We start from the raw sequence: 21,785 nt of genomic DNA on the forward strand, positions 1-21,785 counted from the left end.
CATGCAGTCCTGCCCCTTGTCTAATAAATGTTAAGTCAGTTGCATCATCACCCAGATAACAACTCTCTGAGATTAGCACCTGCCTATGGCACCAAAGGTTCTGAGTTCAAGCCCCTGGTGTTGCAAGAGGATCATGCTATATCTAATCAGGCATTGTGCTTAGGACAGCTGCTGCCCTGCATGTTTCATATGTGTCTCTGCATTAACACACCTGATTTGCATTAACAATTGTTCCAGTTAAGTAAGGTCATGTTTAATAAATTACAGGCATCTATATATTGTCTAGATAAAGTATACACAGTCTCTGAATGTTCTAGTGATTCGTACATTTTGACAGTTTAAAATTCTGCATTTTCATACACTCCTGCACATTGTCTATTTAATGTCAATACGCTGGTTTAGTTTATCTCCAGTCAAAAGCTCACTGAGATCTGCTCCTGCCTTCAGAACCAAAGGTTGTGAGTTCAAGCCCCAAGTGTTACAAAGGGATCTTACCAAAGCAGGCATTGTGCTGTTGCCACATTCCCTGCATGTTTTAGATGTGTCTCTGCATTAACACACATGTCTGAAATGGTCAGCTCATTAGTTTGTGTTCCAGGTTAACATGCCACTGTGTACTCTGGCATCATGCTGTGGGGATAGGAGGCATATAATCAGAGATATTTCAATTTTAGAAGATCCTTGGGCATAATCAACGTGATGAGCAGGAATGTCTCTGTTTGGCACGTCTGCTGACAGAACCCTTGTGTATTTGCAATCTTTCTCCTCTTCCTCTTCTCCCTTTACCGCTTTATCCTTTTATCCTTTTTTTTCCTCCTCAAAATGCTCGGCCCCGACCATTGCTGCAAAGCAGCTATAATCTTATAATCCCCCCACACTTTCTCGTTCACACACCATTCCACTCACACATCCCTCTCTCTCACTTGTGTGCCAATCTCGTCTTTCCCAGGGTCTGTACTGTGACATCCGCCAGCTGGTGCAGTTCATTAAGGAGGCCCATGGAAATGTGTTCCGCAGGGTGGCCCTGAGCGCGCTCCTGGACAGTGCCGAAAAGGTCGCCACCACCAAGAAACCTGAAGAGAAGGAAGAGACCAAACAGCCTGGACCCAGGAGGTACTGGCCAATCAGTGGCAAGAAATGGTCTTAACGACATCATATTTTCAAATAAAATCTTAACTCGACTAATGCAATGATCATTTGTCGATTACTGTTGAAGTGTCCTTGAGCTGAGAGCTTAAAATATTTCTCATCCAATCAAGGTGATTTGTTGCGTAAGGTTTTACTTCCCCCTTTTCTATTCTTTTCAATTCTCATCACTGCTGGCTGTTTTTGATTTTGTTTAGTTTTTTTCTGTCCTGTCTGCATCTGTTCTTCTTGCTTGAGTGACTGATTTGATGTTCTTATTTTCAAAATGATGTGGCTGGTGCCATACGGGGCAGACCTGCCAGGAGGCAGCTCCTATATTTTTGCCTCATTTTGTGACCAAACTAAAAAATGAAAGTCACATCATGACAGCATTGAATAATCTGTGGCGGTGGTAAATTAGGAACCAGTTAAATGCACTGGGTTAAAGATGAGACACTGAAAACAGACCTGCCTCGGACTAGCTTTGAATCATGACATTACACTTAAACCAGTTAAGATGGCACCTAACTTGATTGCAAGATTTACAAGATTTGCAATGGGCAGCATGTTGGCCCCCTGACTGGTGCCTTATGTGTGGAGTTTGCATGTTTAGCCTGGGTTTCTTCCAAGATCTCTGGTCTCCTCCTCAAAAGACGTGCACGTCAGGTGTAGGAATATTGTAGAAAGTGTGTAGAATTTTTTTGAATGGAACTAACTTTTTAAGAAGAATTTTAGAGATGGAGATTATAACCTCCACTATTAGAAATCATACATAAGTATATAATGACAAATAGTCAATGCAGTGGATGATTTCCCCCCACAGGGATGAATAAAGTATAAGCAACAACTGCAAATCATCTACTTACATAATATTTTAAAGATAATTGTTTTGGGCATTGAGGCCTTTATTACACAGGACAGCTGAAGATGTGAAAGGGGAGAGAGAGGGGGGGGATGACATTCAGCAAAAGGCCACAGGCCAGAATTGAACCCACGTGGCAAGGACTGAGCCTTTATACATGGGGGCGCACACTCAACCAGGTGAGCTATCCAGGTCAATATGGATCAGACAATAGCTCAGTTGGCCAAACATCTAAAGCTTAAATGAGTTCCCATCAGAGTATGCCAGACCTCTTTTTATTGAATAAAAAACTTTCATGGAGGAATTATATGGGTAGGGTTTAGTACTGCGTTCGGCGTTCAGGTGGCCTGAGCGCTCTGTCTGTGTGGGGTGTGTGTGTGCGCAGGTCAGAGGCGGGTGTGTCCGGGGAGAAGGGTCAGGTGTCCAGTGCTGCAGATGAGTGTCGCAGCTACATCTCCAGTAGACCCCCCCAGACACCCGAACAGTGAGTGTCCACGTCAAAGCATCTCCATATAGCACCATCTATATCGAGCCCAGCTGCTATTTTTCTCCGCTCAAAAATCGGATAAAAAGTTTAAAACTCTTCCTGTTGCTCCCTCTCCCCACTTCGATAAAGAACAGGTCACGGTTCTAAGCATCCCCTCCCTCTCTGTACCTCCAGTGAAGAACAGATCCCGGGTGCTCTGCTGGGCAGGAAGGACTTTTGGAGGAAGATGTTCAAGTCGCAGAGTGCCGCCAGTGACACCAGCAGCCAATCGGAACAGGACACCTCGGAGTGTACCACTGCCCACTCTGGCACCACGACTGACCGGCGCTCCCGTTCCAGATCCCGTCGCATTTCACTTCGCAAGAAACTCAAGCTTCCAATAGGTAAGAGCAGAAATTATGCAACAAATCGTTTGACTAGTTACCTTTCAGAGGAGACCAGAATTATGACTGTAAATCAAACGTTTTTTAAGAATAGTATTTCATTTTGGTGAGGTCATTTTTTGGGCTTGGGCACAAAAAAATCATTTAATTTAGCACAATGTCAATTAGACCAACTTCCATAGTGTAAAATCTAAATGAAACTATGATTTGTATAATTTTTCCTCCATATTTTCCCCCTTAAAGGTGCTGTAGGTAGGCTTGCGAAGATCCAGGACTTAGCCAAAACATTTGATCATCGACAACTTCTCAGTCCCTCCCCCCCTTTCCGCTAAAGCCCAAAACGGTTTCCTAAGCCCCTCCCCCCACAAGGGAGAATGAATAGGCTCGTTCGAGATGAACTGCGCCTCGCCTGTAAAGTGGACGAGAGCAGGCGGCAGCAACAGTGGGTGGTGACAAAAATCCGCTGTCAAGTCGGACAGTTTCCAGCCGATTCCAGCAGCCTTCAGGGTGAACAGGAAGTCACAGAAACACTGTGGTCCAATTCCGATTTAATAAAATGTTATCAGACCCATATATCAGCTTGTACACAGTCTCCAGTTGTTTTAATTATAACAGAGTAGCTCTCAAAACGCTCTACATGTGATCTGTTGCTGATTTTAATGAACACACTGTAGATGATCCGTAATCTGAACGCATTTAGTCTCCCTGACTTCTAAACGTAACTAACAGCCACACAACAGGTGTTCTGTACAGAATAAGCCTTTAAATCAGACAAATAGCAGTTAAAATCCCTCCAATTCAAAATAAAATAAAGTTTATATAAAACGTCATCATGTTGAGTTGATTCTGAACCAATCAGGTGTTAAAAATAAATAAATAAAAAAACAGAACCAGACAGGAAATGATTTAAATGATTTCAGTGCCTAGCAAAGCTTCCAAATCATTCTTTTTCATATCAGATCTTGTAACAGTACACATTTCCATAACCATACACGATCTCATTGCATTTGCTGTCCCAGCTGTCACCTTGGAATTCACTCTAACATGATCTGTTTTGTATTGTCTAACATTGGAACACTGCCTGCCGCGAGGCCCGAGTCACTTCATCTCTTTGGTCTGTTTTGTGTTCCTTCTTGTGCCTTAGCATGCCGTGGGACTGTTCGCCTACCACTCACACTCTCTGTCTTACGTATGTGGATGTGGAACCATCTTCATACAGTATTTGTGTCATGTCTGTTTGTGTTGGTCATCTCTCCCCCCCAATGTGTACAGTGTTACAGGCCTGGGTCAAATTGTATTTGCAAATTGTATCAGATGGACGGAGGGGTACAGATTTCTTTCTCTGGCATATACTGCCCAACATAGGCAAACACTGTAACAGCCAACTGCACAGCTAAACTAAAAGCATTACATGAAAATTATATAAACATGTACTTAGTGATTTTTCATTGAAACAATTCTTATGTGTTAATAAACTAATATTTTGGTTATTCAGAACATACTTTCAAAGTGTGTTTGCAAATACCACTCGTCCAAGGTCTTTTGTCTAACTCTTCTTATAAACAGCATTATAAAAAGTTAATTCTGTACCTTTTCATATCATTTTTGAATGAACCTCAGTCTGTGTATCTTTGTGAGTTAAATGTATGTGACGGTACAATAACTGAGGGAATGCTCTGCCCTGCTCTTTCTGTGTGTGTGTGCATGTATAATTGCCTTCATAACCCAGTGTGTACAACATTCCTATGTTCTGCAGTGTTGTTCATGTACATTTTTTTATTCACGTCCCAGGCAACTGGCTGAAGCGTTCCTCTCTTTCTGGACTGACTGACGGTGTTGAGGACCTGCTGGATATCAGCTCCGTGGATCGACTCTCCTTCATACGTCAGAGTTCAAAGGTCAGGGGGGGGTGTTGACAGATTTTTTTTGTGGCATTTTAGGCCTTTATTTATATAGACAGCTTAGACTTGAAATGTATATATATATATATATGTATGTATGTATATATATGTATGTATGTATATATGTATGTATATATGTATGTATGTATATATATATATATATATATATATATATATATATATGTATGTATATGTATATATATATATGTATGTATGTATATATATGTATGTATGTATATATATGTATATATATGTATGTATATATATGTATGTATATATATGTATGTATGTATATATATATATGTATGTATATGTATATATATATATATTGTATATATATATGTATGTATATATATATATATGTATATATATGTATGTATATATATATATGTATGTATATATATATATTTGTATATGTATATATATATATGTATGTATATGTATATATATATATGTATTGTATATGTATATGTATGTATATATTGTATATATATGTATGTATATATATGTATGTATGTATTGTATATGTATGTATATATATGTATGTATATATATGTATATATATGTATATATATATATGTATATATATATATGTATGTACAAGGGAGGAGCAGGAGTCAGAGTGGAGTAAGTGCAGTGAGCTTTATTCACAAAGATCCAACAGAGAGTGTATGAACAGGCAGGATCGAGGTGTGCGCGCACAGCAGCAGACAACAGGATGCTAAACAACAGGTAAGTAAGTACTTGGAATAAACTAGGAATGCAAGCGCAAGTCAGAGTGTCGTGAACAAACGTAAGACTCGACAAACAGTGAGTGTGCCTGTGCTGCTTAAGAAGGTGGTCACTGATGAGATGCAGGTGGTGAACTGATGATGAGGCGTAATGCAGTGCAGGTGCGTGTAATCAGTAGTGAACGGCTGAGAGGAGTGAGTGCTGGGGAATGTGAATGGGAAACACAAACTGAAAGTCCATGAAAACCTAGAAAGTCCATAAAACCAACTGAAAAGTCCATGTAAACCTGACAATATATATATATATAGCTCTACCAGGTGAGCTAACCAGGCTCCCAACACTGTCCACTTAACAACACTGGCTACTAACATAGCCGGTTGCAATTGTCTGAATCAGCTACACCCACCCCCATACAACTCATGTTAGCATTAATATGGCTGTTAAATAAAATAAAAATACAATCATAAAAGGATTTTTCTTTTACCTTTTTCTTGTAATTAAAAACAAACACATTGTGTGTATTTTAAGTCAGACCCAATATCCATTTAAAAGGAAATTAAAGACCTATCTTTTTAATTGACTTGTAATGTTATAGCCTTAGTTTTAATCATTGTTTTTATCCTATTTTTATCCCTGGTGTTTATTTTGTTGACTTTTATTTATAGATTTTTTTACATTTTATTGGTGTAATTTTTATTCTTGTAAAATGTTATTTATTTTTGTTTCTATTTTTTTTATTCTTTTTTTGTCTGGGTTTCAATTTTTCAATGCGAAGCACTTTGGGCTGCATGTTTGTATAACAGTTGCTATACAAACACAGTTGAGTTGAGTTACTTTTGAGCAAATAAATCAAAAATATGTATATATATATAAATATATATTTAGTATTTCTGTGGGGAACTGGTGGAAAAGGCTCTAAAACAGCATTTAGACTTTTATTTTGAAATTGATTTGGCCTCTGCCTGTCTGTCTGAGCATGGTTCTATTTTGACTGTATCCATGTGTGTGTGTTTGTGTGTCTTAGGTGAAGTTCACCAGTGCTGTGAAGTTGTCTGAAGGGGGCGCGGTGGGGCCGGAGTATGCCAGGGACGAAGAGGAAAATTTCTTCAAGCGGCTCGGTAAATGGAGGTCTGGCAGGAGGAATCCATCCAAGCTTCACCACACAGAAGAGAAAGATGGTAGACCTCCCCCACCCTTGGGGCGCCCCCTTGCCCACCCACGCCACATCGTCCTTTGTCTATTTCTCTCCCTCTCTTTCTGTCCCTGCCTCTGTTTGTCCGTTGTGGTGTCGTGTCTTGTCTCGCCTCGCCTCGCCTCGCAAGTCGTGGTCTCTTCTCTTCTGCAAGTTCTTCCGTCCGCCATTCTCCATGTCAGCTCGGCCGGGAGTGTGCCTATGTTCCCGCAGCCCAACGGTCCCACAGCCCTATGTTCCCGCATTTCTAAGAATTTTTTTTTTTCATTGAAAATAAGGCCCTATGTCCCCACATTTCCTTTTTCATAAATTTGTATCAGATTTGATCCCCCTTTCTCCCAATTTGGTAGCCAATTACACCCAACCTATTATCCAGTAGCAATGGGCTACAGATGGAATGTAACCCTAACAATAACCCTAACATAGGGCCTAATTTTAAGAAAAATCTTAGAAATGTGGGAACATAGGGCCTAATTTTTAGTGAAAAGAAAGTCTTAGAAATGTGTGAACATAGGGCTGTGGGACCATTGGGCTGTGTGAACATAGGGCAGTGGGACCATTGGCCTGTGGGAACATAGGGCTGACCTCGCTCAGCCAATAGCTGCCTGCTACACTCTGTTAGCCTGAATGTATTTTTTTCAACCCATCAGTGTCTAGTTTGTAAAAAAAATAAATAATAAATACACTCTATTTTAGACTTATTGGCATAACTGTGTGTTATATTACCAATTCTACATTCCCTTCTTTGCAACTACGCACGTCCTGTTTTCTTCAACAATGACCTCTTGCCAATGCCTCTTTCTTTCACTTACTGGTGGAAAGAGAGGAAAGGAGGTGTATAGGAGTACTCATATCTATGAAACCATCTTTCTACTGTAGAGCGTATCTCTGTGCTAAGGCAAGCATGACGCTGTCAGTGCTCTTTGTCTCTTCTGTGGTGATGTCTGGTGGTATTTTCCAATGCCTGAGTTTCAGCAAAGTGATATAACAGAATGGTCCACAAACAGCTTTCCTCTGTATCGCTGTGGTTACACTTGTCATCTCAATGTGATTTATTAGGTCCCATTACGAAACATATATTGTGCAAGAGACATTTACTACTCTTTGCGTTATCATTTTTTTGTGTCTCTTGAGATGACATCGTAAATTGAAATCCAAGTGTAACCACTGCCGATGGCTGTGTGTCCATCTCTCACTCAGCTTCATTCTTCAGTGCTTTTTGTTATATGTGCTGGATGGTGATGTTGCGTCATGCAATGTCTATATGTATCTTCAACCTTCAGTTTACACCCAAATATGCTTTTTTTTTTTCAAAAGAAATCTCTTCAGTTGTTTTTCTCTACTCTTCTCTTCTCTTGTTCTTTGTTCATGCTCTCCTTCAGGACCACACGGTTTCCAGGAGCGACTAGCAGCCAGTCAGGAAGCCATGAAGAACAAGAATGTGGTGAATTTGGGCGCCATTCGACAAGGCATGAAACGCTTCCAGTTCCTGCTGAACTGCTGCGAGCCAGGAACCATACCTGACGCCTCCATCCTTGCTGCTGCTCTGGACCTGGTATTAATAAAAAAAAAAAAATAATTAGTTTTATTTTACTGTTTAAAAAAACAAACAGTTACCGTTTTTTTGGTCTTAATTAGAACAATTTAACTTTTGCGAAGCACTTTGTGACTTTGTAATGTAAACGGTGCTTTTTTATTAAATTACCTTATGTTTTAGAATACACGTCATATTCACTCCTTTTATTTTGCAATCGCTGACATTAAAGTCTCTATCTACGTTTTGGTTCTTCCAGGAAGCTCCTGTCGTGGCCCGGGCCTCCCTCTTTCTCGAATGTGCCCGATTTGTCCATCGCTGTAACCGTGGCAACTGGCCAGAGTGGATGAAAGGCCACCATGTTAATATCACCAAGAGAGGCCTGTCCAGGGGCCGATCACCTATTGTGGGCAACAAAAGAAACCAGAAACTCCAGTGGAATGCTGCCAAGCATTTCTGCCAGTGGGGAGACGTGAGTTAAAGATTTCTATATCTTGGGTGACAAGTCATAATAATGTCTATATTAAAGGTCCCATGTCATGAAAATTTCACTTTATGAGGTTTTTTTAACATTAATATGAGTTCCCCCAGCATGCCTATGGTCCCCCAGTGGCTAGAAATGGTGATAGGTGTAAACCGAGCCCTGGGTATCCTGCTCTGCCTTTTGAGAAAATGAAAGCTCAGATGGGCCGATCTGGAATCTTCCCTTTATGACATCATAAGGGGAAAGGTTACCTCCCCTTTCTCTACTTTGCCCGCCCAGAGAAATGGCACGTCCTCAGGAAAGCTCATTGTGGGACTGGCTCTAGTGGCTGTAATTCTGCACCAAGGCTGAATTTTGGGAAAGAGACTTCAGATACAGTATTAGGGGACCACTAAGGCCTATAAAATAATCCAAAAAGCAGCATGTCATAGGACCTTTAAGTGTAAGAATGTGTTTCTTTACGTGTTTTATCTGCTCAGGCAATCGGCACAAGGCTCAGTGAACTCTGTCACTCGGACAGCGAGAGCCCAGCAAACATCCTGGGTTACATTTTTGATGAAGAGACTAAACGGAGAATGAGAAAAGAAGATGAGGAAGAGGACTATTTAGATGACAGTGAGTCAGAAGAGTGTTGAATGTTTTAACAGCACATCTTTGGTGGATTGTTGGCTTTATAAAATATTTGTTTTACAGGATTGCAATTGAATATTCTTTATAATTCTTACTAAATGAATTTCAACATAATTTAGATGTGGCATATATTTGTTTTCAGCTTTATCCAAGTGTAATAATTTGTGACAAAACTTAACTCAAGGTCCACTTGATTTTTCTGGTACTTTCAACCACATCTCAGTCTTCCTCAGCAGCTCAGTTGTCATTATGTGACGTAAGTATGGGACTTAGACAAGAGCTATCTTCACAACTGAGCAAACTTAAGGAAGACCTGTGAAACCTGTGGAAAAAGCTAGTAAGTGGACCTTGAGTTAAGATTTTGTACTAAAAAAACCATTTCAAATAATGTTCTCTAACCATTTGTTTTAAGACACAGTCAATCCTACAAAATGTGGCTGCCCCTTTGCTCTAAAGATGGCTGCCTGCCAGCTATTGTTGGAAATAACCACTTTCCTACGAGAGACCTTTCCCTGCTTACCACGCCCACGTGCTGAACCTCTCGTGGTCAGTAGTCAACTCTTCTGTGCAAAAATAAATAAATAAATATGCAACATAACATTTTATTGTAAGTAAGTACATTTTATTTATACAGCGCTTTTCACAGACAAGGTCACAAAGTGCTTTACAATGTGCATAGACAATAAAAACATGGTAAAAATAGTCAATAGAATAAAATACAAATACAACAGATACAATGATCAATAAATAAAAGAATTGGAATATTGGAAACATGTAATACCTGCTCACATGTTGGCTTTAGGATCTGGACAGCTGCCGCATGCGTCTGGACCCGGACCTCGGCCGCCATCGCTATGAGAGGAAGATCAGCTTTGCAGGCATCCTCGATGACGAGGATGGACACGATTCGCTTAACAGCAGCAGCCATACGCTGAAGTCTGACACCACCTGCGATGAGAAGAAGCCGCAGGAAGTTCAAGGTGAGATCTGGTGTCGTACAGAGTAAGGCCATTTGGTTTATTACTGCCCTGTCTGCTTATCATTATAAATAATTCAGATAATCTCGCCCCACTTCCCTCTCCTCCAGCACCCATCCGTAAGATTCGTATCGGAGGCTCCCGGCTGCTTCAGATCAAAGGGGCTCGCAGTTTCCGCGTAAAAAAAGGTGGCTCTCTGTCCTCCATACGCCGGGCCGGGAGCCTCAAGAGCACCAAGATGCCCCGGCAGGACTCCGAGTCAGAGAACGAAGAAGGGCTGCTTTCGCAAACACAAAGCAGGGACACTGTTACTGACATAGGTCATTTGCTTTGGTTTCATTATCCCTTGGCATCTGTACAACCCTATAAACTACACAAGTTATATTGGACATATATATTTCCCCCTCTGTTTTAAGAGATAAAATGATATATTTGAAACATTTGCATGTTCTTGCTTGCTGTTGCAGGCAGTCCCTTTAGCACCAGTGAACCCAGCATAGAACCAGAGGGCCAGGGCTCAGGAGGAACAGAGGACAACTACCACCGCAACATGTCCTGGCTCCATGTATGCGCCTTTAGTATGTGTGGAAGTGTATGTGTGCATGCATGTGTTGGTGTTTTCCTACCTACACGCTGACTCCCCCCCCCTCCCTTCTACTCTCTCTCGGCTCAGATTATGATCCTGCTTTGCAACCAGCAGAGTTTCATCTGTACCCATGTAGATTTCTGCCACCCACGCTGCTACCAGCACCACAGCCGCTCCTGTGCCCGTCTGGTCCGCGCCATCAAGCTTGTGTACGGCGAGACGGTGGACAGCTTGAGAGAGGACAGCGCATCCTCTGGTAACATTGGGGCACGTGCCAAGAAGAGCAAAGAGGTGGGTTTCACCAACTATCCATCCAACCATCCGGTTTTAAACTTCTGTCGTTTTTTGGGTTGGTTTATGAAAGTGTGTGTGCCTTTAGTGTTCAGACAAGTCTTGCCTGAGGACCCCATCCATGAAGAGAAGACCCAATGACACCAACACAGAAGGGAAGAAGGATACAGGCATGCTCAAGTACATCCGCAACCAGGTGAGGTGGTTTTATTAGAGAGTGAATTATTTTCAGATTAAGTCGTTTCAAAATAACGGATGAAGCCGCAAGGAAATTTCAAGAATGGTGCTAAAATATAGACTAGGTAAACCCAGCCCGATCTGCCGGCGATTTGATTTCGCCCTGCAGCTCAGGCTGGAAACCTGTACGTTTATCTATCCTGCTTCCGTTACAAATCTGCGGGGGACCAATCACAAACTGGCTCATCCACCTGGCGCGCTATTGGCGGGTTTAACACGATGACGATAGAGAAGCGACGGCAAGCAGCTTTTTGTTAACATTCAACAAGGCGGCCACCGAAGCGCGGCAACCCGTTGATGATTGGTTGAAGGACTATCCAACTGCGTACAGAGTCATTTGAACTATGCCCGTTGATCACGCCTCTTGTGCAGTAGAAAATACAGAGCAGATTCCCCAGACTAATGTTCAATCTTAAAAGATTGAGCTTGGTCTGGTGATAGCCAGAAGAGCTAAAATAACTATCCATAACAAAACTGCTGTCAATCAGATTGTCTTTATTATTGTTTTTCAGGTGATGAGCCTGTCGCCGGCCCCACTTTCGCTGCTGATCAAGGCAGCTCCCATCCTGACTGACGATATGTATGGAGACATCCAGCCTGCAGCCTGGGAACTCTTGCTCAGTGTGGATGAACATATGGCAGCTGCTGCTGGTGAGTCGGCCATTAGGCTGTGCATCGGTGATCTGTGGGTCTCCTCTGTAGGTTGTTCTGCCCTTCAGAGTTTTCCATGATTTTAGATTATGATATGATACATGAAGTACTTTATTTTATTTTACTCTAGTTAGCTTTACTCTCATAGTGTGTGAGATATTTTGTCCTAGATATTCAGATACTTTATATTCTGACATTTTGCCCCATCCTTTCTTCCCTTCCTATTTTATTTTGCTCTCTATCATAATATACCTCTTTTCATCCTCTTTCCACACTTTGACCTTTTTTTGACATCCTTTTTTTTGGCTTCAACCACATTTTACCTTCCACTCTCCTGCCCTTTCCATCTCTTCCTCCTTTTTGTGTCCTTACTCTTGCCCACTTCACTCCCTTTTGCATTTTTTTTTTTCATTTCTGCCTCTCCTCATTTCTCCCACCTCCACCCTCTCTGAATCCCCTCCAGCTGCCATGTTCCTTCTGTGTGCGGTAAAGGTCCCCGACGCGGTGACCGAAATGATGATGGCAGAGTTCCAGCACCAGGAGGCCTGCCAGCGCATCAACTCCATCCTGAAGTTTTACACGCTGTGGCGTTTCCGCTACCAGGTGTGGCCTCGCATGGAGGAAGGAGCCCAGCAGATCTTTAAGGTACAAAAGAGAAAGCTGTGTTTCCACTTTGTCCCTAAAGAGGTTGTCCAGAAGGGTTAATAATTGCTTCTTACAAGACTCTATGCTAGCCAAGTTTGCTCTCATAGGGCTTAACATTTTAAATAAAAAAAAATCATCTCACAAAACTAGGCTACTTTGACCCATGTTGTACTATATTTATATTTTGTTTCAGATCCCTCCACCCAGCATCAATTTCACTCTGCCATCTCCTATACTGGGCATGCCCTGTGTCCCCATATTCGACCCCCCCTGGGTGCCCCAGAACACAGGCAGCGTCCAGGACCCAATCAATGAAGACCAGTCTGTAAGTCTGAGCCCCCTGTTCAAGTGGCTTGCCTAATATGCATATATTTACCGCTTTGTAACAAACACTTTCAAAAATTGCTATAACATTGTATTTTTAGTAGTATTCAAATGTAGGCCCATATTTTTGAATCACTTTTAATATGTAATAAACACATTTTATGTAAATCCTATCACCTTTCAAATGCACCAGTGGCTGTGACATCACAAACAAACTGACCTGGGTTGGGTAGTCAGGTTGTTTTAAATTCAATGTAAATTAAAGGGTCTGTTCACTAACACATTTTTATCACTTACATATTAGTATCTAGCCATGCAGATTGCTTTTATTTCTTTTGTCCACGTTTTGAGAGATCCAGATTATTCAGAGTATTAGGGGACACTGTGCCTGGAAAGACCCATTGCTGTTATTTTTAGCCATGCAAGCATTTATTTTTATATTTTTTTATGGATTTAATGGACTGCCGTGACATTTTGTATGAACATTCATGGTTTCCAGAAGATTAATCCTGCTGACTTGTGGTGATCCCCTGACCTTTTGCTCTAGTGCCACCATAAGGTTGACATTTGTGATTTAAAGGGGCGCTATGCAGTTTTGGCCATTTCTTCGCTGTTTTCTCGCTTTTTGCTCGCAGGTTTCTCTATACAGCTCCCCCTACAGCTTTGGAATAGATATTCGGCAGCTCCTATGTCTACTTATGTCTGACTCCTCGCTCGGTCAGTCTGCCATTTCCTCTCTCTCTGTTCCTCCGACAATGCCTTCCTAGCTTTCTGCTTCTTTTTTGCCGGCTCAGCCATGACGATAGTGTGAAAAACTCCATCGCTACCTTGTTAGCCGGTTCCTGAATGGGCGTTTATGTGCAGTGCTGTGAAGAAATTCGTTACATCGCGAGACCTGATATCACGCCATACTTCCTGACGCCAAGTACAGCATCACAGAGCCACTAGCAGAAACGTACTGTATGTGGTACTGCACTAATTCAATCCAATTACCTCTATTATATTGGGGTGTGTAGGCAGACATCTAACAGACGGATATCTCAAAATGCAGTCAAACTAAATCAAAACTTTCAGCATGGTTAGATACAACTAGGGGTAAGAAAACATGTTTCGTTATTAAGGTGAACTGGCACTTTAAATCCCACCTGTAAAAAAACAACAACCAAAAAACATGTCAGTTTTGAATAGTGTGTATCTTATTTTGACACTCATTTTGGATTGAGTCCTGCTTAACCCCACAACGTTACAAAAGCACATACAATGCACTTTAGACTGCTTTAAAATACATTTGTTGTTGCTATGCAAGTGTAATGTGGACAACTGCACCAAGAAATCTGCTAATTCAAGAACAAAATATACTGTATGTAATACATTTTTAAGGTTAGAATGGTCATTCAAAGTAGTAAAAACAGATTTCTTGGTGTTTCCTTTTACTTTCTTGTCTTTTTTTTTTGTTAAAAAGCATGTTTATCAAAATATGTTTAATAGATTTTGATGACGACCTGCGAGCACCTGTTCTATAATTTATCTATCGACTGTCTTTGTTTTTAGTACTCCACATTAATTCAGTCAGTCCATACCATAGTAAGTTGGTATTTCTGTCCGGATGTTTGTGCTGATGCATCTTGTTACCTCAGATCATTAATGACAGGAGGGAAAATTTGTTTTTAGCCCATTGGGAGCTGTAGGTTTTTTTTTTTATCATGGATCAGAAGCTGGGGTAGTTTCATGGGTCATTTCAGATATTTGCATCTTGATCAGTGATACACACCACACTCAAAAAGTGTACTAACACTTTCTGTGATTGTAAGGCAATCAAACAAAAATAACAGCATGCATCGGACATTCAGACATTTTGTGTGTGTTGTGCTGTTTATGCATGGTCATTGGATGAGAATGACTTTGCTGTGTATGTTTTTCATAACATGTGTTCAGCCTATTTGGATGTGTATGAGCACTCGTGTGAATGCTGTGAGGCATTTACTGTACACAAGATACAGTAAATTCTCCAAATTCCAGTCTGGGTACATTTATTTGTGTCACAATTTGTCATGATTGAAATCGTTCCTATTCAATACTTCAACAGTGCTATTCACGATGCTCAGGATGGCATTAGAGCATGAGATCAATGTGCTGGAGGAGAGTTACTGTATTAATGTGTTGTCCGGTCATTTTACATTACAAAATGCTCCTCAGATGTAACCGTGAGCCTAGAATAGCTGTGCACACACGTTCCCGAAAGATTTTTTTAAACTGTCAATGTTGTATTAATTTGTGCACTACCTCATTCCGAACCTTCCGTATGTCTGCACCCACTGTTCTACCGCTGTGCTGTTTGATCCAACGCCACCCTCCATCCCACCCTTTCCAGAAATCCTTCTCAGCACGGGCGGTGTCGCGCTCCCACCAGCGAGCCGAGCACATCCTGAAGAACCTGCAGCAGGAGGAAGAGAAGCGGCGTCTGGGCCGCGAGGCCAGCATCATCACGGCCATCCCCGTGGCTCAGGAGTCCTGCTACGAGCCCACATGCAGCCCCCCGCCTGAGCAGGAGGAAGAAGGTGGGGCTACAAGTACCAGGCACAGAAGCAGCATATATTACGCAGAATTACAATTACGTTTGGTGGGGATTTGCCTGCTGACAGAGCTGTGCCCTGATATGCATGTTGTTTTTCCTTGTGTCTGTACTGATCATGTTGGGCATTGATCCCGCCAGCAGAAGAAGTGGTGAACCTGGCATCACGCCGTCTGTCTGTCAGCCCATCCTGCGCCTCCAGTAACTCCCACAGGAACTACTCTTTCCGTCGGGGCTCCGTGTGGTCTGTCCGCTCATTGGCCAGTGCTGAAGGTATATGAAAAACAAAGAATCCCTGACGACGGGAAGCTTTTATCAAACCTCTTTTGTTTGCTCATTTTTAAAGTTAAACTTAAAGGAATACGCCACCGTTTGTTGAAATAGGGCTTATCACGGTCTACCCTGGCTGTAGATAGGTGGGCCAATGCATTTTTTGTCTCAGTGCAAGTAATTAGGTTGTTTTTTTTGTCTTTTGTTGGCTCACTTTTACTCACGACATGCTAACCGGCAACATAGGAGTCCATTCACTACGCTAAGCTAACTAGCGGCGGCGCTGCCGGTGTTGCACCGGACTAAAACAATGCATGCACAAAAAATGCGTTGGCCCACCTATCTGCACCTTCATGTTTTTTGCCAGATGAAGAGAACACAACGGAACACACTCCTACTCACCACATGGTACAGCCGCCCCAAGCCGTCTTCCCAGCATGCATCTGTGCTGCAGTCCTACCGATAGTGCACCTCATGGAGGACGGGGAGGTTCGAGAGGATGGCGTGGCCGGTAGGTGTCATTTGCTTTAGATTTATTGTTGGAAAAAAAAAAGAGATACATTTCACTCAGTTAAATATTTTATTAACACACTATCGGGCCCCATGTGGAAAATATATTTATTGATATAATCTCTCTGCATTATGTCAGCAATTAGTTTGCAGAAGATCTTTTTTTTTAGTTGTTTTTTTTGTGCGGGGCAGGTATTTGGTCACATACTGTATATGCAAAATATTTCCTTCAACGTGTCCTTAGTGAGTGCTGTTGCCCAACAAATCCTATGGAACTGTCTGATTGAAGATCCGGCTCTGGTTCTCCGCCACTTCCTGGAAAAACTAACAGTGAGCAACCGACAGGTAAGTGAACACACACAATATCCGAATCTGAAGTGGCTTTTCTTCTCAGTTACACTGTAAGTTAATGACGATAAGTGCACAAGCTGAAGGCTTAAAATGGGAAATGTGACACGGCTTGTATTCTGTATAAACTGAAGCATATGTTATTTAATCACTGCTTAAAGCACTTCTGGTTAGAGGCTAACTACATTTCGTTGCTATATACTTGTGACATATGCAATGACAATAAAGTTGAATAATAATAATAATAATTCTTTGTGTTGTTATGCCAGGATGAGCTGATGTACATGCTGAGGAAGCTCCTGCTCAACATTGGAGATCTGCCGGCCCAGACCTCTCATATCCTCTTCAACTACCTGGTGAAGAAATAATACTTTACCTTTACTCATATCTTTATCCGTTTTATTTTTATTTAATTTTTTTATCCTCAATACTCTTTAAACTCTCAGTTAACCATCATTTCCCTCAAACGGTTCTCCCCCTCTAGGTGGGACTTATCATGTATTTCGTTCGGACTCCGTGTGAGTGGGGAATGGACGCCATCTCGGCCACGCTCACCTTCCTGTGGGAGGTGGTCGGCTATGTGGAGGGGCTCTTCTTCAAGGACCTCAAGCAGACCATGAAGAAGGAGCAGTGTGAGGTCAAACTGCTGGTCACCGCATCCATGCCAGGTGATCTTCCTGAAACTTTTGATTCATTTAAGGGCGTTTTCACACCTATAGTTCATTTGCCTCCGGTCCAAAATCACTTGATGAGTTTGTAAACTTGGAGCGCTTTCCCGTTTTTGTTTCACACAGAAAAATCCAAGCGTACCAAAATGCGTCATTACAAACCACGCAGGAACGTTCACTCCGCTTATTGGTCAGATGTGTCTGGGGGCGGGAGCAAGAGAGTAAATACATAAAGAAGGTCCTGCGTTCTGGACTGGTGCATATGTCTTGCATCTCCATGGTCAAACCATCATTTAATTTAAATGGTCAGTCATTGTTTGGCGAGGGACGTTACGACGTCTGCTCTGGTCACCGAGACTTCGCTCGGCTCTGCCGGCGTCTGTCTCCAACTTTAGCGGTGGCTGGTTTGTAATGCGAGTGGCCGCAGTATATTTCTGTGAGAGAAACATTGCAAGCTGCTACAGTTTGCACTTTCTGCCGCATCGCAGATTGCATAGCACACCTGGTTACAGGAGCCATTTAGCTCCAACTTGCGGAGTACACAGTTGTTGTGGTTCAAGGTCGAATCACGTTCTCACCACAAACAAACCACTCCAGAGTTTGATTGAAAGCGTGCCAAGACCACCTCATCAAGCAGGTCTCGGTACGCTTGTTTGGTCCCCTTTTAGTGGGCATCCGAATGCTTTTGCTGCATTCACACCTGCCCAAATGAACCGCACCGAGGGGGGAAAACAAACTCTAGTGCGATTCAGCCGAACTAAATGAGGCAGGTGTGAAAGCCCCCTTAGATCACATTGAGATTCCAGATATCATGCACAATGGAGATGTACAGTAGCTGAGACAGATGACCTAAATAAACCCTACGTTTAATTGAATCAGGATGATGTCAATAATATGTGAAATATGTTTAAATATTTCCTTTTGCATTGTCGGTGCAGGAACCAAAACACTGGTGGTGCACGGGCAGAACGAATGTGACATCCCAACACAGCTTCCAGTCCATGAAGATACTCAGTTTGAAGCCCTGCTCAAGGTAATGGCACCAGTGGTGGAGAGAAGTACTCTGATCCTTTACTTAAGTGAAAGTACCAGTACAACAATTAAAAAAACACTTCATTACAAAGACAAAAGTCCTGCATTCAAAATCGTATTAATGTACTTCTATATATCAAAAGTTAAAGTACCCATGTGAGTCATATGTTATGATATCATTAGATTTCAGTCAGGACCACTTTGTCATAATCTGCAATTTGTATTTAGGGGTATGGCTCTGTTCTGGGGCCTCCCCGCACTTCCACGAGCACACGTGGAAAGCATGAGGGATAGCACACCTCCCTGCCTTTCCATGTGCATACAGGGAAAGCCTTAAGCGGGGAGAGCAGCGGTGCAGGATCCCCATAGGGTACAGAACAGAGCAGCATCAATGACAGAGACACGACATTGATTAAGTCAGACAGCACAAATTTAAAAGGAGGAGCTGGGGTGGAGGTGGGTTGCAAGCGCTAGCAGAGATGCAGCAAGGTAGGCTGGGAAAAGCAGTTTAAATAGAGTGCTCTTTTTGGAAATCCAATCAAAAGAGGAAATCAGATGAGCCATCAGCTGGTGTGCTGGCTTAGGAACTGTCAGCTATGAGCCAAGCTTGACTCTGTGACCTGCCAGAACTTGCGCTATGCTTCATTTTTAGTATTGATGCATCAATGTGTAAGCACTGGTTTGACTGAAGTAAACTTACAGAAGATGGCATTTTCTCCCCCAAACCAGGAATGCTTGGAATTCTTCAACATTCCCGAGGCCAGATCAGCACACTACTTCCTCATGGACAAACGATGGAACCTTATCCATTACAGCAAGGTAGGTACATTAGGTTTATCTTGGTGTAGCTAGTTATGGAAGATATATATATATATATATTAGGGGTGGGGGGAAAACTCGATACAGCATAGTATCGCAATATTTTTCGTGGCAATACTGTATCAATACACAGATGCCAAGTATTGATCTTTTATGATATATGTGTTGGTCAGTCTGTCTGCTTGACAATCCCATTTTGCAGCAAGAAAATTGAAGTGAGATGAACAGACAGAGAAATTTGTCATATATATATATATATATATATATATATGACAAATTTCTGCTGTACATAGTTCACATACATATATATATATATGTATATGTATATGTATATTATATATATATATATATATATATATATATATATATATATATATATATATATATATATATATATATATATATATATATATATATATTATATATATATATATGTATGTATGTGAACCATGTACAGCAGTTAGCAGAGAAGGAGCTGGGCTGGACTTGCTCTTCTTGTTTTTGAGGTAGTATTTTAACATTGGTTGTCTACTCTCCAATTAAATGTTGCTGTCTACCTACTCCAGACATATGTAAGAGACATCTACCCCTTCCGAAGATCAGTCTCTCCTCAGCTCAACCTGGTCCACATGCTGCCTGAGAAAGGGCAGGAGCTTATCCAGAAACAGGTGTGGAAGATTATTTTTTTTATATTCGACTATTATATATTGCCTCTATGAAATTAGTCTGCTGCATTAAATCAACACCCTTTCGAAATAAAGAACAGAGTGTCTCCTTTTATTTCTCATGCCGTTCCTTTGTACTTCTTTGTTCTTTTTCTAGGTGTTTTCCCGTAAACTAGAGGAAGTTGGCCGGGTGCTCTTCCTCATCTCCCTCACACAACACATGCCAGCTGTGCACAAGCAATCCCACGTCTCCCTGCTGCAAGAAGACCTCCTTCGTCTGCCGTCCTTCCCACGAACCGCCATCGATGCAGAGTTCTCACTGGTCAACGAGCCACAAGGTGAGACAGACTCCAACCCGTATCATCGGGCACTTCATTCTAGCTCACATTATACGCTTAGACCTTTTACCACCAATATCCCAGGTAAGGAGCTGTTTGGATTGGACACCCTCCACAAGGTGCTGTGGATCAAGCTGCTGGAGGAAATGTTTCTAGGCATGCCCAGTGAGTACCCGTGGGGCGACGAGATGATGCTGTTCCTTAACGTTTTCAACGGGGCTCTGCTGCTGCACCCAGAGGACAGCGCCCTCCTCAGGCAGTACACAGCCACCGCCATCAACACCGCCGTTCACTTCAACCACCTGTTCTCCCTGAGCGGTTACCAGTTGATCCTGCCAACCATGCTGCAGGTACGAATACATGCGTCCTGCAGCGCTTTATATTGTTAAAAGGTTTAATAAGAGACACTATGCAACTTGTATAACTGACATAGCACGCATCCCCCAAAAGCAAACAAAACAACGCACAAAAAAAGAAAAAAATCACACAATAATAATAATAATAGAAATACTAATAAACAACTTCATTATTTTTCAGACACCATACATTGGCGATTACATACCTTGCTAAGACAGTGTCCTCTCTGTATTGTTACGACAGGTCTATGCCGACTATGAGAGCGACCCTTTACTGAGGCAGGGCATTGAGTTCTGTTGCCGGCAGTTTTACATCCTCCACCGCAAACCCTTCACCCTGCAGCTGTTTGCCAGCGTGGCTCCGCTGCTGGAATTCACAGTAAGACTACAGAGTGCACACATGCACATATTAAAATTCATGGGTATTTTAAGTTTTGTGTGTGCATTTTTTGCATCCTTAAAGGTGCAGTAGGTAAGCCTTATAAAACTAACTTTCTGTCATATTTGCTGAAACTGACCCTATGTTCCAGTAGAACTATATGAAGCTGGTAATAAAAAAAAAAAAGAATCCGGCTCCTTTGGCACCACCTACAGCCTGTAGTGCAATTTGCAAAAATCCACAGCTCCCTGTTCTGATGCACCAATCAGGGCCAGGCGGGGTGTCTAACTGTGTGTCAATCACTGCTCATGCACACGCATTCATTCTCCCTTTTGGGAGGAGGGGCTTAGGAGACCGTTTTGGGCTTCAGCGGAAAGGGGGACTGAGAAGTTGTCGATGTTCAAATTTTTTGGCTAAGTCCTGGATCTTCACAATCCTACCTACAGCACCTTTAACGTACCTACGAGGGACTTTCAGTTTGTGTCGATTCTAGCGGCCCCATTGGACAAAAGTGTTGCACACGGTAACGTAGCCTACTTTGGATGTATCGTGAGCTTAACCGGGTGTCACTGTCACTGTGTCACGAGCCAAAGCATTAGCAAGAGTTTGTTGTAGCAACCACAAGTACAGGGTTCTGCCTACCATTTTGTGACTTTGCGGGAAAAAATCTGACCCGGACAAAGGCATTAATAAAAACTACATAAAAATAGCGTTCTTTTCACTGTTAGTCTCAATTGCTGTTACAGGTCATTTATGATCATCCGATTGAACATGAAACAGTTTCAGA

General features: G+C 42.1%; 1 protein-coding gene across 23 annotated transcripts in view; it reads left to right on the plus strand.

Annotated features, from left to right (window-relative positions):
* LOC120554357 (protein unc-80 homolog) overlaps nucleotides 1-21,785 on the plus strand; it is a 57,546-nt gene that overhangs the window by 21,336 nt on the left and 14,425 nt on the right. For 9 of the 23 annotated variants that reach the window (XM_039793204.1, XM_039793209.1, XM_039793206.1 and 6 more), the window contains 29 exons: nucleotides 950-1,113; nucleotides 2,373-2,471; nucleotides 2,604-2,857; nucleotides 4,649-4,755; nucleotides 6,515-6,668; nucleotides 8,065-8,237; nucleotides 8,476-8,688; nucleotides 9,180-9,315; nucleotides 9,743-9,876; nucleotides 10,133-10,310; nucleotides 10,388-10,627; nucleotides 10,775-10,872; nucleotides 10,981-11,184; nucleotides 11,273-11,380; nucleotides 11,934-12,072; nucleotides 12,536-12,717; nucleotides 12,911-13,042; nucleotides 15,413-15,599; nucleotides 15,755-15,886; nucleotides 16,251-16,394; nucleotides 16,638-16,738; nucleotides 17,011-17,097; nucleotides 17,226-17,409; nucleotides 18,348-18,442; nucleotides 19,171-19,260; nucleotides 19,827-19,928; nucleotides 20,083-20,263; nucleotides 20,348-20,613; nucleotides 20,864-20,998. In XM_039793204.1, the coding sequence (XP_039649138.1) occupies nucleotides 950-1,113; nucleotides 2,373-2,471; nucleotides 2,604-2,857; nucleotides 4,649-4,755; nucleotides 6,515-6,668; nucleotides 8,065-8,237; nucleotides 8,476-8,688; nucleotides 9,180-9,315; nucleotides 9,743-9,876; nucleotides 10,133-10,310; nucleotides 10,388-10,627; nucleotides 10,775-10,872; nucleotides 10,981-11,184; nucleotides 11,273-11,380; nucleotides 11,934-12,072; nucleotides 12,536-12,717; nucleotides 12,911-13,042; nucleotides 15,413-15,599; nucleotides 15,755-15,886; nucleotides 16,251-16,394; nucleotides 16,638-16,738; nucleotides 17,011-17,097; nucleotides 17,226-17,409; nucleotides 18,348-18,442; nucleotides 19,171-19,260; nucleotides 19,827-19,928; nucleotides 20,083-20,263; nucleotides 20,348-20,613; nucleotides 20,864-20,998 (4,419 nt within the window). The remainder of the gene's footprint in view (nucleotides 1-949; nucleotides 1,114-2,372; nucleotides 2,472-2,603; nucleotides 2,858-4,648; nucleotides 4,756-6,514; nucleotides 6,669-8,064; nucleotides 8,238-8,475; nucleotides 8,689-9,179; nucleotides 9,316-9,742; nucleotides 9,877-10,132; nucleotides 10,311-10,387; nucleotides 10,628-10,774; nucleotides 10,873-10,980; nucleotides 11,185-11,272; nucleotides 11,381-11,933; nucleotides 12,073-12,535; nucleotides 12,718-12,910; nucleotides 13,043-15,412; nucleotides 15,600-15,754; nucleotides 15,887-16,250; nucleotides 16,395-16,637; nucleotides 16,739-17,010; nucleotides 17,098-17,225; nucleotides 17,410-18,347; nucleotides 18,443-19,170; nucleotides 19,261-19,826; nucleotides 19,929-20,082; nucleotides 20,264-20,347; nucleotides 20,614-20,863; nucleotides 20,999-21,785) is intronic. The other 14 variants (XM_039793211.1, XM_039793217.1, XM_039793222.1 and 11 more) reach the window with 8 other exon arrangements.

The sequence above is a fragment of the Perca fluviatilis genome, chromosome 24, assembly GCF_010015445.1.
Source record: "Perca fluviatilis chromosome 24, GENO_Pfluv_1.0, whole genome shotgun sequence".
NCBI classification, from domain to species: Eukaryota; Metazoa; Chordata; class Actinopteri; order Perciformes; family Percidae; genus Perca; species Perca fluviatilis.